The sequence below is a fragment of the Wyeomyia smithii genome, chromosome 3, assembly GCF_029784165.1.
Source record: "Wyeomyia smithii strain HCP4-BCI-WySm-NY-G18 chromosome 3, ASM2978416v1, whole genome shotgun sequence".
Classification (NCBI taxonomy): domain Eukaryota; kingdom Metazoa; phylum Arthropoda; class Insecta; order Diptera; family Culicidae; genus Wyeomyia; species Wyeomyia smithii.
Window position 1 is genome coordinate 268297115 of NC_073696.1, and position 18725 is coordinate 268315839.

General features: G+C 38.1%; 1 protein-coding gene across 1 annotated transcript; it reads right to left on the minus strand.

The window, feature by feature from the left end:
* Nucleotides 1-323: 323 nt before the first annotated feature.
* On the minus strand, nucleotides 324-17939 carry LOC129733126 (uncharacterized). The gene is made up of 4 exons (XM_055694716.1): nucleotides 16847-17939; nucleotides 1278-1760; nucleotides 838-1206; nucleotides 324-738 (listed from the first exon to the last, which is right to left on the minus strand). The coding sequence occupies exons 1-4, from the start codon at nucleotides 16896-16898 to the stop codon at nucleotides 650-652; spliced, it is 993 nt and encodes a 330-aa protein (XP_055550691.1). The 5' UTR covers nucleotides 16899-17939; the 3' UTR covers nucleotides 324-649.
* Between the last annotated feature and the right edge of the window lie 786 nt (nucleotides 17940-18725).

The window sequence follows — 18725 nt, forward strand, 5'->3', positions numbered from 1 at the left end:
TCTGTTTTAGACGCCTATCGCTCGAGTTGCAGTTCGTTCGTCAACCGGGATGAGGGCGGAAAGGATATCCAGCAACGGTAAATTATCATTATACGACAGTTGCAGTGCGTTGCCGGAAGGGTGACTGCATAAATAAGAAACCTCACGGTTTACACGGGTCGGTTCGACCGCCGGTGGGATTTTGTGTCGATAGCACCAAAGCTCGGTGGTCACCGATCTGCGGATCGAACAATATCCTCTTGTATTGTCATGAGTTGAATTGAAAACAAAAACGAAGCTGAATGGATTTCTTTCAATACGCAGATAGGAAAAAAACGCTCGAATCGTAAAAAAAACCTTACCTATTTCGTAACTTTATTTACAAACTTCGTTCAAGTTTTGCACACTTCTGTGGACTTTTGTTTTTCTTCTTTATTTGCTATTTACACTACTGCATTATAGATTTGCTAGAGCTACTACAAGTTTTGTTGGTTTTGCGCCCATTCTAATCACGAAAAGCAACTGATTTTTGATCACTGCATGTACACAAATCATAAATAAGTTAAGCTCGCCGAAAAACAAATCACATTCGAACAGTATTCAATTTTACATTACTTCTTCTTCCTTGATTCTAAAAGAAAACAAAACAAAAACACTACCACGCGTGACTTCATAACAAACTTATCAACAATTGTACCACTAAAACACCTAGAACAGTTAAACTGCTGCATAATCGTTGCCCAGTTGTGCCGCTTCTCACTGTGGAAAATGGTTAAGAGAAAAATGTTAGCAAATATAGTGGAGAAAATCAGTCTGGAATCCCTCCAAAGGAGGAAACCAGCCTTTTGAAAACCTTACCAAGCAGCATAGCTTCGCGATTGTCGATGGTGGGCTGCTCCCACTGAAGGATGCTCTCCTTGCCCTCGCGCCACAGTACCGGCGACAGACTGGCCACGCACTTGATCCGCATGATGCCGTTTTCGTAGTGATGGGGAGCCACCACTACGCTCAGCCCGAGGTGGCTTATGATGAGACCGTGCGCATTCTGGAAGCGGGGATACGGCACGAGCAGACTTGCATCGGTGACTAGCTGATCGTTGAGGTACCACTGAAGGGTCGACGCCGGATAGGATCGGCCGGAAGTGCAGTTCAGCTCTAGAGTTTCACCCATGCTGTACGAGTTACGTTCGACATCACCGTTGATGTGTGGACCGTCCTTTGGGATATCTGCAAAAGAATTGCATAACAACGATTTTATGGGTGAGTGAATGGTCAGTAAGTGGGAGACTCCAACTCACATATCACATCCATCCGTCCTTCACCCTGCACCGAATCGAAACTGGGAGCTTCGGCCGATATTTCACACCGGTACAAACCGGACGATTTTAGGGTTAACGCACGTAGTAACACCTTAGTGTTGTCAGAATGATTCGGATCCACTCGGATGCCCTCGATTTTGTAGCTTTTGATCGGGGGGCTCGCTGACGGTACGTATCGGTAAAACTCTTCGTTGTCTTTGTACCATTTGACGGAGTAAATTTTCTCCCCGGTTGCGCCGAAGTTGGTGCTTCCACCTCCTCCTAATCCACCTACTCCTCCGCCACCGTCGTTGTAGTAATCATCGTTAGAGGAATGCGTTCGCGAGCTTCGATAGTCCGAACGATCCCGGTAGTGGTGTTGGTTGCCGTTGGCCAGCTCGTACTGGCACTCTAGCAGGGCGGATTCACCCCGGAACTTGTAGGATGGAATACGAACGTGTCTGAGGTGCAGCGGTGAAATACCTGCAAGGGGGAGATTGTTTTGTCGCCATAAAATATATGCTATTCATAAAAATATATAAATTTGAAATTTGTCTTTACCAAATGGAAAAAAGTTTAGGAAAACTAGGTCGACTTTAAGCACCAAAGGTATCTGAATCATCCACCGACAATCAGGTGAACTTTGTTTAACAAGACAGAAAACGCTTCAAAAGATTAAGAATAAAGTTCTAGATAAAAATGATTTCGAAGCGCTTTTTTACCATTGTGTTACTGGTGTGAAATATTAGACACTATGTCAAATGAATTTCATAACAATTTGCTACAGAAATCATTGCAATAAGCTCTGTCTATAGTTAATAGGCTATCAGTCAAGGTAGTTGTAAGATCATTCCCCTTTTTCACAAGTAGGTTAAAATCCCTTCGAATGGTGAGCCCAAGTTGCGAAAGTGAACAAGTCGTAACGGTACTAATTACACATCTCTAATAGTGTTGGGAGCTTCCCAGAAAAGTCACAATTTGTGATTGGCCGCATAAAGTAATTAATGAGTTACAAACAAACCCAAAGACTCCCTGCACCACGTTGAAAGCCGTGGCTTTTGACTATAGCAAAATATTTATTCGCTCCATTTATTCGCTCCATTTACGTATTTGACTTATTAATTTGGATGAAATTTAAAATGCACTTTCGAGACGGGTGAAACAAGCCTTTCAACAAAAACGAAAAGATTATTTAGCAATCAACATGATTATTTAGTGCTACAAATATTGACCGTTTCTGATTAGAATGAAACTTTGCACACTTATTTGACTTAACAAACTGAGTATTTTCGCGAGCGAATAATTTTTTGATGCACAAGAGTAATTTTTCAAGACGGCGTTAGCATTTTTGGCATAGGTTTTACTCAATGCTTAGTAGCCCAGGAATCTTTGGTTGTACATAAAAATTGTCTGAGAATGTTTTGTAGGGACTAATCATGCTTAAGTAGTATGATTATTAGGGTGGGGAATCGTTATATGGAAGAAACAAAATTTGATAGCAGAAAGCCAGAACCAAGTTTTTTTTGTTCTATTTGGGGCCCCAAACAATCCTGAATTTATTGGAAGTCGATTGGTTTTGTCTCCGCTTGGCGCATTGCATTTTAAATTCATATGGAGATTTGTATGGAAAACCCAACTTTTTTGCATTTTCCATTATAAAGAGCTCAAAATGGCTCAAACCATAGGTTTAATGACTTTATATGGTAGGTTTTTTGATGCCCAACAACTTGGCCGAAGACACTTAGGGGCTAGGGTGTGCCAAAAAAATACTAGAGCTGTTCAAAGTTGAGTATGTCGAAATTTATGTTGCAAATCATTTTTTCTGCCAACACTGCCAGTGTACCGGCGTCAGGCAGATTTCCATCAGAAGTAACCTCTGAAACACGTTGTAGATTCTATCTACGCCTAGAATATTGGCCTAAATTTGTTTACTTGATCCAGCTGAGTGTATAAACTCGTTACGACAGGTTACTTCTGATGGGAATCCTACTGACGCCGGTACATTGGTAATGTTGGCAGAAAAGAAGATTTTCTGCATTTAAATCGACATACTCAACTTTGAACAGCTATGGCTCTTCTTAGGGACATTCTAGCTCATCAGTGTCTTTTGCAAAGTTGTTAGGCATCTAAAATACTATACTTTAACATAATGTAGTGCATTATTAGAGCATTATTGAGCTCTCTAGGAAGGTAAATGCAAAAAAGTAGGTTTTCCCATATAAATTTTCATACAAATTTGAAATGCAATGCGCCAAGCGGAGACAAACCCAATCGACTTCAAGTAACTTTAGGGTTGTATGGGACCCCAAAAGGAACCAAAAAAACTTGGTTCTGGAAAATCGATTATTTTTCCCCACCCTAATGATTATTATATCCCATTTTGTTCCCCGGGTTTGCTCAATCAGTATTTAGACGGTTTGTCTATCTAACGCTAATTCTGAATTCTCCTTGTTTCCTCGTACAAAACCCTTTCAAATTTGTATAAATAGCACAAAATTAAATAATCAACATGCTAGACTTTTTAGATCGACGAAAAAATTTCTTTTTTTTTACCTAATCTAAAATCTTGCTTCAGCTATGAGACAGAAGCATCGCGTTTTCGATAAAGTTAAATGCAACCCCCTCTCCGCAAAGAGAGAGAATCATGTAAAGACAAATTGTTATTGTATCTTTGAGTAACGTTTACACTCTTAATATTACATTAAACAGATTTCAAATAAGTTAGTCTAACGTCGAGAAGAACCTATTTCAGTATTGTAGGGGAATTGGGGCAAAATTGATATGTTGTTGACATTTTACGTGGATCAGACGCCTACCAATCGATTCCAGGGACTTTTTTACTCAATATAAGACATAATTTGACTACCACTTTTAGATATTAACGCATTACTATTATTGCTCAGAAATACTCGATATTATTTTTCTTTGTGAAATATACTGAAACCATGCCAAAACCGTTTTCATAGAATCACCGTTTTGAGCTCAGTTTGGCTCCGATTTAAGATCTGTTTCTTTTGAAGATGGGTAAGAAGATGCTAATATGTGGGCAAACTCTTAGAATTTTGATATTTGGTCTCAAAACAAAATGGCGTCGTAAAAACATTGAAAATTTCCGATCTCCCAAAAATTGAAAACGGCGCCATTGCTGCCCCTTAAGTTAAAATAAGTTCAAACTCGGGGAAATTTGGTTTTGCATCAAAATACACAAAAAATCGGAGTATATCTAGTTTCGTAAGCTGTCAGTGGTCACGCACACGCCAAACGCAAGTTACTAAAATTGTCTTCTTTCCTAGCAAACTATGAGCCTGAAGCACACCAAAGTTTTTTTTTTGTGTGTAGCAACGCAAACACTACTGTCGTGACCATGATGAGTAGAACAACGGTTTGACCGAAAAGTAGGCGCGGGGTGAAGAAGCGTTTTTTCATTTTGGAGGGTTGAGAACGAAGCATCACTATGCAACAGCGAGTAACTTTTTCGTGTTTGTTGATATATCCTCACTAATTAGGGAATTGAATACCGCGAATTCAGTTGTTTTAAGTTGGAAATTGTTTCTTAAATTGATGAATAGTGGCAGCAAGGTATGTATCATTGTCATATTTATAATTTAAATGCATTCAAACGATATATTATGAGATGCGATAATTTTTTTGCTACTGATTGTTTCAAAATCTCCCAGACAGCAAAGGTTTTCGTATTCGGGTAGTTCGTCATTTCATCCTAGGTGTCTTAAAGCGAATTTCACGAACTTACGCTGAACTGATTCAAGTCGTTGTTTTTGCATGCCATACTTTGGTCGCCAAACCACACTCGCGAAATCCAGTTTTGTTCTGACAAGACTGCCGTAGATTGCAAAAATTGCATGAGGGTCCGTAGATTTCAGTCCAAATCGTCGTGTGAGAGCAAAAAGTTGCATCGATTCCTTCACTACTCTATCGATATGATCGTTGAACGTGAGAGACTAATCCATTGTCACGCCCGGGTCTCGAACATTCCGTAGGCGTTGTAGAATGGAAGGTCCTAGCATATAGTCAAACAATATCGGACGAACTCTTCTGGTGTACGTTATGACAGAGCATTTACTCGCATTTATACTTAATCCATTTTCATCAACGAATCTCCCAAAATTATTCAGATCCTCTTGAAGCAAATCGCAATCTTCGGCGATTTTAATCAGTAGGAAAATTTTCACATCATCTGCGTAAATTAGTACTATTGCTGGGCTCATGAAGGTTGGCAATTCATTCATAAACATTACAAATAACAATGGACCTAGGTGGCTACCCTGTGGGACACCTGACTGAACAACAAAAGTACTGGATGTTTTGTTGAATATTTTGACGTATTGCATTCTGTCTTTAAGGTATGTCTTAATCCATGCCAACAACTTCCCATTAATATTAAAATGGGCTGCGGCTCGTAAAATGCTATCTATTCCAACCACATCAAAGGCCTTGCTCATGTCCGTATATACACAGTCGACTTGATACCCTTTAGACATATAATATGTGACCATAGAGGAGAATTCACAAAGATTCGTCACAACCGATTTTCCTTTCAAGAATCCGTGTTGTGCAGTTGAATCGCGCTCTCGGATTCGTTCGTAGAGATGTGAGTAGACTAATCGTTCGAATAACTTAGGAACCACGGACGCTACCCCCCTGTAGTTATCCGCATTCGAGCGAGAGCCTTTTTTATGAGTTGGGGTTATATAAAAGATCTTTCAAGAGGTGGAAAATGACCGGATGACAACGAGAAGTTGAAAAGAAAATATAGAAGTTCTTTGTAGGCTGCGACATTCTCTATGGTTCGGTTTCGATGCATTCTTTTCAGAGCTCTCCATTTGTCTTTAAGAACTTGAATTACTATCGGCGAAAACCATTCCGGGTACGGATTTTCCCCATTCGAGCGTTCCTTAGTCAAGAGGGGAACCCTTGCGAAAATAGTGAAGATAAAAAAGTGAAATGACAAGACGTTGAAGTCTAGGCAGTTGCTAATGATCGCTAAACATTCAAGTCCACAATTCAAGACATCGAAAGAGTTTAGAAATTCTAACACGTAACGTCCGTTAATGCTGCTTTCACGGACGCCGTGTCCAATAATTTAAGATTCAGGTGCTTTTTGGACATCCCAACTGCCAGTTCGCGTAGCGCAGCAGTGTTTATTGTCAATTGCTCTGCGTAGTGGTGAATCTCGTTCGCTATTACCGGATCAGTCAACAATTTGACAAGACTCGGTATCGGTTAGAAAGCCTATAGAAAAGAGAGACGCCATGACACTCACTTCCATTAAGCTCACACCAAAACGGCTGGAAGGCCTTTAAAGTTTCGAAAGTTTTGACGCAAAGTATTGCAATCAAGTTGCGATGAAAAAAGGGACTTGCTAGTTTACGGAACAACTTGTATGCAAGTACAATTTAAAAAAAGAATTGGTAATGTTTTTCGAATCCCAGCTCTCGAGGTACGATGCTGGCCTAACAAGTCATTCATCGTAGGTTCGAGTCTTGACTCGGGAGAGACTGTTAGTGTTAGTAAGATCGTAGCGCTAGCCCCGCAATTGTCCTGTACACTTAACGGTTGGCTGCGAAGTCTGTGTATAGTAAACAGAAGGTCAAGTTCCGAATCGAAATGTGACTCTAACACATATCAAATTTAAACATGTTTGATATACGCTTTACTGTCATACGGTTTCATTCCTGTTACGTGAGATGTGTTTTGGGTCCCTAAACATATAATATTGAAAAAGTCACGCAAAATAACATCGCGAAGGGGTAACCCGCCGTTTTGGTGTGACAGTTACCATAACGGTGAGTTCTACGTCTTCTTTCTATCCTATAGGCTGACTAGTATCGGTGGTGAATACAAGATCCAAGTAGGTGCTGTTTGCGTTCGGCAAATCGCAAATTTGCATCAGTCCAGCTGACAGCAAACCATCAACAATGACAGCTTCACTCTGGGAAGTAATTCGATCAGGTAAGAGAAACGAATTCGTTCTTTCTTGCTCATTTCTATATAAACCATTGAAATTAACCCAAATCATTTATGCCAGTTACATACCAACAGCATTCTGGGAGTTTCGAGATATTATGTAGATTGAAACAATACTTAGTTATTTGAGAAATAATAAAAATAAGGTCACTCTCAACAGCAATGCAATGTGATGTAGTTTTTGCCGTGCCGAATATAAGCTTCTGCTGCGGTAAAACTTCACAAAAATATAGTTTGCAATGACATTGGAATAATTAAGCATATTTGAAACATGTGGGTGAAGATAGTTTAGTGAAAATATGATTTTTTTGGAAATCACATCGATCCAAAAAAATGTTTGCCTCTTGGGCAAGACGGTCAGTCGTAGTGTTCGCAAAATGGGCAGTCTGAGGAAACGACGATAGCACCATTCAATATTGTTTCTTTCAGCATTCTTAGCACGTGAGAAGAGACTTAAAGTCATTAACTCTCATTTGAAATAAAAATCATCATTAGAAACTTTGTTGAAACCTGTAAATATGTTACATGTAAATAATGTGAATGATTCCATCTGCGCAGCGGACAGTAAGCTTTAAACACGTGCTCTTTTGCGCAGCGCGTCGTCCCGTATAAAAAAGAAATTTGCTATAGTCACAGACAGACGTCCAAGCAAGAACAACATCGATCAAAATTTCCGTGTAAATTTTCAAAGTAAATTGCGTTATAAATCACTTGTACACTAGCGCCGCCTGGTGACCTTATCGCTACAATACATTTTTTTTCGCTGGTGTACGAGGCTGGCGGTACTGGTAGCGCTATCTGGTTACGGATTGCTACTACAAAAAACTTTACACAAGTTTGGAACCCAGCTTGGACGTCCGTCTGCGCTATAGTCTTTCATAGGGCCGTCTTTCCAGCACAGCCGGTCCGTTCCATATGCACGTTGTGAAATAGTGGTTTTTCGAGACTGTTTTTATTTTAGTGGAAACTAATATAAAATCACTCCAAAAAGGAAAGGTTTGCGTTATTTTATGAGAAGCACTAGTCAATGTCGAATATTATGAATATCGTTGGTTGCAATGTTGTGTTTTGAGCAGAATAATGAATGATTTCCTCAGGGTGACCGTCTTGCCCGTTGTTCCCCTACGCTTATTTCAGTTTAAGTTTGGCAGATTGAAATCCCCACAAACGACGACCGTATCATTTGGACCAGCGGCTTCAACCATGGACTCAACAAAAACGACGAACGAATCGTAACGACGAGTGTTAGAGGTAGGTGGGATATATCCACAACATAACAATATTGATCCATTCAATGTAGTTATCTTAACGCAAATCGCTTCATTGTTTTCAGCTCGGGCAAACTCCGTGCTGGCAATTCGACGATGGATGGCAACAAGTGCACCTGTAACATCATACAGCTTCATCAATATCATGGGTTATTTAAAACAAGACCAAAATACTCTACATATTGTGCTCCAACGTAATCCTTCAACTATACTCCGACGTTTAAACTGCACGGATAAAGTGATAATTCACTTGCCGATATGGTTGGTGTGCGACCAGAGCGAACCAAGCGCCATTTTTTTGAAAATTGATTTTTAAGCAGTGGATGTGAAAACTAGGGTTCGCCACAGAAGGCAGAATCACGAAAGACAGAAGCATGAAGGGCAGAATCATGAAAGGCAGAACTCTATGACCGTACACACAAGGCAGAATATTTCAAAAGGCAGAATTTCGAAGGGCACGAAAGGAAGAACCACTGATGGCAGAGCCTGACTCACGATAACCAAGTGCGTGATGGCAAATTGGTGCGAATCCTGATCACGGTATCAAAGCTGCTACTCTACATTTATTAATTAATATTATTCGGTAACCAGACATAATAACTGGTCTCACAGCAATGACCAGTTTTGATGGGAGGAGCAAATCAAGCCTAATTATTAGATCCGAAACGCGCAAACTGGTTTGGCTCAGGTTCTTAAGACTCTCACGGCATCGCGGAGAATAATTTTTCGATGTTAGGTATAAATTACACTAGTGTCAACGGCTTGTTGGTTATAATTAACATAAAACAATTCATGCGGCGAAGATGCATAATCGAGGACAAGCAACCGAGGCAGCACAAAGCCCCGCCAACCCGCCGTTGGATGCGGCGGCTTCTAGCATACAAACAACTGATCTATTGGTTTTATAGGATTATTAAAAAAGGTTTTCTTTCCCTTAGTTAAGTCCGAACGAGCGGTAGCGAGTAAGGACAGCATACACTTGGACAATAGAGTCGGTCAAAGGCCGCGAGTGTTTGTTGTTTAAAAGAAAATAGACCATTTTTCGATTCTGCCATGCGTTATTCTGCCTTATGAAATATTCTGTCTTCCGTAATTTTGCTTTTCGTGATTCTGCCTTTCGTGATTCTGCCTTTCGTAGGAGACCCGTGTAGCAGCTTGCAGTAAACTTACGGGGTGGTAAAACTTTGATCGCAGATTACTCGAAATAATGTTTTGGCGCTTGGTTTAGTTGCACGCCGACCATATATGAAAATGTCACCAGTCAATAACGACACTAAATCATAAGATATTATGTCATTGCTTTATAAATACAGATACAGAATAAGATTACACATTTTGTCATTATTTTGAAACATTATGTCAAATTTGATCACCGGTTTTTATTTTAGATGTTCGGTTATGTAGTTTTCGATTTTTCTAAAATCAAACATAGGTGCTGTCCTACAAATTCGCTAAATATATTCAACAGCAGGCAAACCCTTTCATTAACCATGCATTTGTTGATTTGTTTTAAAAGAAGAACAAAACAAATGCTGAAATCGGCGTAACAAAACCGCTAAATTCCGGAATTCGTGTTAAAAAAAACTTCATTTGCTAAAAGTTTTTCAACCATTTATGCTAAAAATAAAATCGATAAAGAATAAACAGCAGTGTTTACCAACCAGCGAATCGAGCTTCGAGGCCAAATCAGTTGATATTCAGTAATTGGATTAAGTAAACTCATCGGACACTCTAAATAAGCGATTTAAAAAAGAACATACCGCGTCAATAGGCTTTTCTGAAAAATCTGCGTTAAAATCCGCGTGAAATCTGAAATCCGCGTACAAAAACGCGTAAATTTCAAAATCCACGTAAAGAAGCTCTTAGTGTGTTTCCCGTTGACACAATCATACACATTTAAGGCTTGCATCACACATTTCAGGTTAAACACCAGGAACAAGGTCTCTATGATAGAACGCGGAGGACAGACTCTTCAATGCGCGAAATTGATCATGTGTGAGGTTATATCGGAGTATCTCAGAGAGATTTGATCTACCCAATAATGATTAGGAGACATCAGCATCAAGTTATTTTAGGTTTTGCTATGACTATTAAAAAGTACGGAGGTCAACTTTTGCACGTGTGAATGTTTTCTGGAGTAGTTCGGTATTTTCTCATGGGCCACTATTTTGCAAACTGTTACTTTTTTCTCAATTACATTCGTTTTTATTTGTTTTTTAAGATTTACTTGAAACGTAACATCATACAATTGAAAAATTGAACTCGTATTCAAGTTATACAGTTTAAACGGAAATTATAAAGTATTAGAAAACAATTTTTCGAAGGATGTTTCTCAAAGTTAAGGTTAACAGTTGAGTTAAAATTAGCGTTGACATCGGAATGTCGAATTGTCATAGTTGAATCTTGATTCCAAGTTAGATTTTTTGAAGAAGGTTTATCATTTTATAAAAACCAAGGCAGCAAAAAAGTCAATTTTTGTTGCACTGTGTTATCGCTCTGCAGGCGCCATTGCATCTTTGGTCATAGCCATTACGATCCTATTGGCTTTCGCGGCATAGCCTATCAAAGCAAGCATTCTGACTCGCCTTAATCGCACTCTACAGCACCGATCTTGCAGACCCGAAATACATTCTTTGGAACGTATGATTAATATAGTACAAATTATACTTTCACAGAAAAAGGGTAAGATAAATTTCAAGGAAGTCTTCAACTTTTTTTGTATTAATCCTGGGAAGATAATCATATTTTGATGTACCTAAAACAATAATTATAAGTCAAATTGATCCCCGACTTTTAAATAATTGTAGATGCAAACTTTTCTTCATAAATCAACAATGAATGGTCATTAGGGTGTTAACTCATCGATCAATATCAAATACCAGAATTCATGTTTTAATATTTTTTTTATGTTTAAGAAAAAAAAGTTCAATTTTAAAACGCAGACCATCAATTCAGGTTTAATATAAAATTTAGCGTTTATTTTCTTGCTCTCTAATCATAAATTAGAAATAATTTGTAAAGGGATCCATTTAGGAAGTTGATCATAATAAGCTTGCTTTCTTTGTTTTTTTAAAAACATCGTTTGGTACGGAAACGTTCCAATGATAATTCAAAGAATGATGTGCTTAGGTTTCATAGAACAATACTTTCCTAAGACCTGAGAGTTAATAAATTGTGGGAATATCATATTAATCAGTAAAAATTTCGGAAATTAAATTTACAAAATTCAACTGACACTCTGAATAAACGATATGAAAAACCACTGAAAACATACCGCGTAAAAATCGACTCTTGTGGAAAATCCGCGTCAAAAAACCACTTGAATTCCGAGCTAATTTTTATTTTTAACAACGACTTTTACCCGTTAACATTCAAGTTCATAAAGGCAGACAAAATGTGCAGCAGGGAAACCGAAAAATAAGCGAACTGAAAATATGATACAGGTTAGAAAAAATATACCGCATCCAGACGGGGCTTGAACCCGCAATCTCCCTGTCTCCGGTATGATGTTATGACCAATTAAACTACTGGGATGAGCAATAGAATAAGTCTGCAGTGGAATGTGATAAGATTGTGGAAGAGCCGTCCGAATATGGTCTAGAAAAACGGATACTTTACTAGAACGGGATTCAAGCTCTGCCAGAAAAATGAAACAAACTCAGTTGCACATCCAATATCATAATCTTTTCCACATATTTATAACATTATAACAAGAAAACTGTTTAATTCAAGATCAAACGGAATAAAAAATTTACATTGTAATAAAAAAGCTGATATTGACAGAAATATGATCATACATTCTACTGGAACAACATTGATCAGTTTTTCAATCATAAATGCACTAAAACAAATTTCATACTCTTTTATTATGGTATCCTCATTTATAATTTACTTGTTATCACTGTTCCTCGTCTCATGTTTTCGTATTTTCCTTTTGTTTGCTGTTTTTTTTTTTATTTATTTTTATCTCAAATTCACTGGAAAATTTTAGATTCGAGCAGTTTTACGCTGAATTATGGATCATCAAGGCTTGTCTCACATTATTTGAATTGAAAATTCAGACATATTTCTCATGAAAAAGTCTAAATATTTTTCACGTGATGAACCATTTTCATGACAAAGTAACTTTCATGTAGGCGCTTGTATTTCAGAATAATCTTGTTAAAAAATTTCGATATTCCGACCCGAAAACCGTTGGTTTCAAGACGAGTCTGTTGTGGGAAATTAACAACGCTTTGTAAATAAGAACCTTTTTCAACACAAGATGTAAACTCTGGTATTTGTTATGTATCGATGCGTTAACACCGTTATGATCCCTCATTACTAAATTTCAAACAAAAACTTGCAACTGAAATGATTTAAAATTCATGCGTCTATTTAACTTCAGAATTAGACTATCTTCCCAGGGTTAAAAGTAGCAACTGCCTGAAAACTTACTGACCATTTTTCGCCGCTAGATGGCACCACTTGGGAATTATTTCGTGTTTTTATAATATTTTTCATTAACAGTAGGTAAACGAAATGATTGAGGCAAGCAAAATTTTGTCAATTTTTTAATAGCCAGAACTTCATGAAAAATGAATCAATTATGATGAAACCGGTTTAATTCTACTGGAAAACTATCCTGGTTTCCTAGTAGAACTTTCAAATTTGACGTGGCCAGTTGACACCGGAAATGTGCCGGATTTTAGTAGTGTGTATCAAATTGTGCGTTTTTGCATCGCTTAGAACTTTTTCTGACATTTTGTTTCTTTTGGGTTTATATATTTCCAATAAACTAGAATTCATTCCGAGTTCATTGGTACCCGAAGGATAAAAATCTTTCGAAAAACCATCGATATATGAATTAATAAAGTATGGGTGTTGTTTCTGTTGGCTGTTTTTTCTTTGGTTGGGTACAATTTTCCTTAGGCACCCTAGCAGAACTCAATGAAACATTGTGGGTGTGTAGGCCTTCGAAAACAAAATAAACTTTGCAAACATTTTTTTTTAGTATATCTGAACTAACATTTGAAAAGGTTTGAAGTATTTAAACCTCTTTCTCATAAATCAACATACCTAAATAATGACGAGAGATAGAGAATAGTTGCCAATGGATAACTTCTAGAAAATTATCTGAACTTTTATTTAAACATATTTAAAAATTGAATTTAAGATCCTACACTGGAAAAATAAAAGTTTAAATAGCAGGAGGGTGGTATTCAAGACACGACCGCATGACGTTGACTAAGGTATTCTTATGTACCACTAAAACAAATAGTAGATGAAATTGCAACGCTTCTTTTACAAAGCTTCGAGACACCAGAAGGTGCCAGTTGCCGATTATTCTTGTTTACTGGTTAGTCCGTCCATAATTCCAGCCATTTTTGTATTTTTCAGTAGCCATGTACTACTAACAGCCACCAGCATTACGGGTGAAACCGGCACGAGATGACCGATACTATTTTGTCTTTCCTCCTTTCAGCTGCTAACACCTAGCATCCGTATGTAACCGGTACGGTTTAGTAATGAAACTGATGGGGTAACATTTTCGAACGGTACGTTAGAAAGAAGGAGGGGCTAAGTAGAAAATGGATTGACAAGGAACGCAAATAAACATCGGAAACAGAAAGTGACAACAACAATAACAACAAAGTCAGATCGATTGTATCCGTTAGTGTCGACTGTGCTTGGGAAGAGGTGTGATTTAGACAATCGATATTAATTACCAATTTTGCAATAGTGTATCTCAAACAATAGTTTGTTTTTGTTACATAAATTTAACCGTAAAAGAATTTCTGATCGATTGATGCCAAAATCCGAAAACCTGACTATAAATGACTGAAAAATAAGTGCTCAAAACCTGACCACTTTTCCCTGGTTTTCCCTGGTTGAATGATTAGATTTTCAAATTCAGGCGCCTAACATCGATATAGACGTTAGTCAACGTCAAAAACAAAAAGTGATTTTGAAAATATCGGTTATTCTAGATTTTTTTCAAATGAAGATTTTTAGATAGACAATTTAGCTTCCAAAACTCTTCAAAATAAACCACGGTGCAAACTTACAAAGAAAAAAAGGTTTTTTTAACGAAAAGTTTTTCGTGAACTATTAATTTATTCATATCTCGATGGTTCTTCGACGAATGAACTCGGAATGAATTCTTATTACTTGGAAACATATAAACCTAAAAGAAACAAGATATCAGAAAAAGTTCTAAGCGTTGCGAATGCACATTTTGACACACACTACTAAAATCCGGAACATTTCAAGTGTCCAATGGTCCCGTCGAATTCCCTAGTTTTTTTCTGTAAACTAGATTAATTTTCCAGTAAAATATAACCGGTTTCATCAAAATTGATTCATTTTTCGTTAAGATTTGACTATTTAAGAATTAACAAAATTTTACCTGTCTCAATCATTTTATCTACCCCTTCAGAAACGTGATAAAACCGAAATGCTTTGCGTGATAAATTCGAGAGTGATAAAAACGAACCGTGATAAAATCGACACGTCACGTATTGTATTCCTAGTTTAAAACTCTAATTCTTTACGAAATAAGCGATTTTTTTTGTAACATTTGGACCACTGCGACCAATATTCTGATCTTTTGTGGTAGAAATAAGCGATGATCGAATCATATCAATAAACTTTCCTGAGGCATGAGTTTTCTATTTTACAGATATTGATTTTTTTTCGCAATAGTACGCCTGAAAAGTAGACACGTGACAAACAACGACTTTAATTTGTTCAAAAGGCTTTCTTCTGTGTTTTATGATAAATTATTAGAGGGCAAAGCATATCTTTTAAAGACAGATCCAACCTCATAGCTAAAACTATTTATTGCACATTCCAAGTAACAAAACTGGTTTAACCAAAGTTTTATAGCGCTGTTTTGGATGTATTAGGCGCTATAAAACTTTTATAAAACCAATATTGTTACTAGAAATGTTTAACCACGAGATTTTTTCCTGTATCTGATTTGGAAAAAAAGCTGGGTGCTACAATTTGCTGTCTGAATTTGAACTTTTTTTTTGTTTTATTAGATGTTGCATTTGTTGCAAAGTAATGTACACAGTTCTAATATACAACAACTGGCTTGTTAAATCGTGCCAACTGGGAGGGTAAATTTAGTAACCAACATAGAAGAGAAAATACAAGTTCTAGACGATCTTTAAATTAACTGACGACATGTCTAGTCTAGTCTAGTCTAGTCTAGTCTAGTCTAGTCTACACTAACACAGCCAGTACTTGAAAGAATCCTGGAAAATGATAACCACCATTTGAAAAAAAATATTTCCATACATTTTTCATTTAAATCAACTGACGAACTGTTGACACAAAGTATTTCGTTAAAGTGGTGTGGATTCATCAGGTGAGTTGTGTTTGGATCTAATTTTCGAAATTTTACCTGTCCGAAAACCGGAAAAACTTGAACTATCAGAATCTAAAAAAACTAAGGTTGTTTTACAAAAACACTCAATTGGTTATTTCACAAACCTATTGGCAGTTTCATCGTGGGATAAAAGTTCTAACTGAGTGTCTGCAGCAGAAACTATAATAGAAATACTGGTGCCCATTGTTGATGCAAAGAATACATAAACATAAACATTTGTATCTATAAAATTAGGGCAAACCATTTGATAACAGAATGATGGAAGATAGTCAGGTGTGTTATCACCAAAGAGATGATTTATCTCTTCCACCTTGATTTCACAAATACACTTTGTATTCTACCAGGAAGAACATTTCCCCTACATTCAGGTCGGAAGTTGGCATTTCATACTACAAACAAAATTCGAAAAACTCTAGTAATGGTAATGTTTACTGTAGAAAATTAAAGACCTTTGAATAATTAGCAAGAACCATAATCAAAAAATAACTATTAAGAATTTATACTTATTTTATCAATTTTATGGTAATCAATAATTGCAAGACAAGTAGATTTTCAGTGAGACGGCTCTTCATTGCTGCCTCCAGAACATGGAGACTCACAAACTTATTCCAAATAACTGATCCACCATACAGGAAAGGATGAAATGGTGCGAATAGGAAGTAGGAACACGATGTCATACTAGCTCCAAATGCACGAAGCAATATTTCACTGTTAATACATAATTCTCAATTGATCAAGAAAGTTTATGATGATTGTTTTTTCTTCTCCCCATTTTATTCCTTCATCCTTTGTTTGAAGTATGAATCTGTAATATTCGTTTGCTTGAAAAGCACAAACAAAACAGTGATAACGAAGCTAAGTCGTATACTGTAATTCCCATGCCAGCCCTATTCCATCACCGAGAATCATTCCGAGCAAAGTTCACGAATGTCAAAACTCACCCCCGAGCATCAGCAACCGGCAAAATACTCCGAAAGCGATTTTCAGCAACATTCTTGCAGCATCTCCGTCCCCTGCTTAGCAGCACACAAGGTGGTGATTCGTCGTTCGAAGAGCGTTCCGAAGGCAGCTCGGGCTATAGTTATACCTTTTTCTGGTGCAATTTCCGGCGACAGTCACATTTCATCCGCACTTGCAAGCCAGTGCTTTCCCGACGCGAAACGACACCGATGGGTATTAAATTAATCCATGTTTCGAGCCGCCCCACCGGCCCCTTGCGTCCGTCCACACAGTGCGCCACAAGCCAGGAAGCTCTGCTGTAACCGGAGCGGAGTATCGACGGCACTGCACTCTAGTTGCGCTTCCGCCGAACAAACACTCTCACGTGAACCGACGCCAAACGACAGACGGAGTGTTCTTTGTCTTAACCTCTTCGTCAAGAGAAAGTTCACTTTCCTTCTGCCTGCCTTTTCCTTGGTGCACAAATTATTCGTCTCAAGCAGTCAACAACCAACAGCAGTGACACTCGAGGCTGGAAAGCCCTCTTGCGAGGCGCCGTGAAGGGTTCTTCTTTAGGGACTTTCCACCCTTGAACAGCTTTTCTCCTTTCTTCGTACACCGCACTCGAGCACCGATAGCACTAATCCAGCCGATTGCACCGGATTCAATCGTAAAACGGGGATATGTTTTTGTAAGACCCCCTAATCACTTTTGCAAACACTCGCCACCCGGGGTTCTAATGCTCTCAGCCGGCTCCGAAATGACACCCACAAATCACTGCATCCTGCCTTTGTTTCCGCCCAGCCGCTAGCTCTTAGGCTCGAGTATTGGCAGAGATTTCTTCATAAGCTTTAATTACAGGTCCTTGCAAACACCACAACGTGCCACCAACAATGTGGAGACTTGGAAAGCAAATCGTTTCCCACCCGTCTGAGGAGGCGCCCCAGGTGATAGCCAGCGCAGTGGGACAATAAAGAGCAGGAAAGAAAAACTCCGAATGGATCGATTAGCTCGGGGCTAAAGCTCAACCACCAAAAGCACGTCCGATGGGGGACAGAATATGTACGAGACTGAACCCACGATGGACAGGTGTTGCAAAATACATACCGACCCGAGGATGGAAGGATCGGAAAACTCAGCTGCTCGTGATTCGGGTGGGAAATTTTATGGGAGAGATTGGAAAATGTACAGAGAGTGAGAGAAAGTTTATGTTTATGTGAGATTAGCGAGTGAGACAATCGAGCAGTGAATGGAAAGGATTGGAGTGAATCCAGCTCACCGCTTCCCGGCTTCCGTTACTTGCCACGAGTGGTGATTTTCTGGTGACTAAGGGGTGAATTTGATATTAGTTTTATCTGCAAAAGATTTGATTTGTTCAACGATTTTATGTTTGACTCAGTGAAGTGTAATAGCAAACAAGCAAGCGCCTATATTGGGTGGATTGATTCACAGCAAACTAAACTATTTCAATGTCTCATTGCCCACCTCAGGTTCCCCAACTAAAATGAAAGTTACGTTACAAAATTCTTTGTGTCTAGTTTAACTGTAGAATAAAATATGCATTCAATTTAAAACCAAACTACAGTATATAGAAATATAGAAAACAGGCGTAACGTAAAACGTAATTGCTGTAGAATTGTTAAAATCTCTTGCGTTCTCAATCTTTTTAAGGCAATTATCAACGAAAAAATATCCATAAAACTACTTGAATTTGTACATTACTCACTGACTGCAATGGATAATGGAAACCACGTTGAAGCTCTTTACACAGACTTTGATAAGACAATCGACCTTATTAACATAACAAGGTACTTTTTGAGCTGCGAAAAATTGAAATTGGGCATGGTTTTAGAGACCTGACTTGTATCATATTTGACTAAC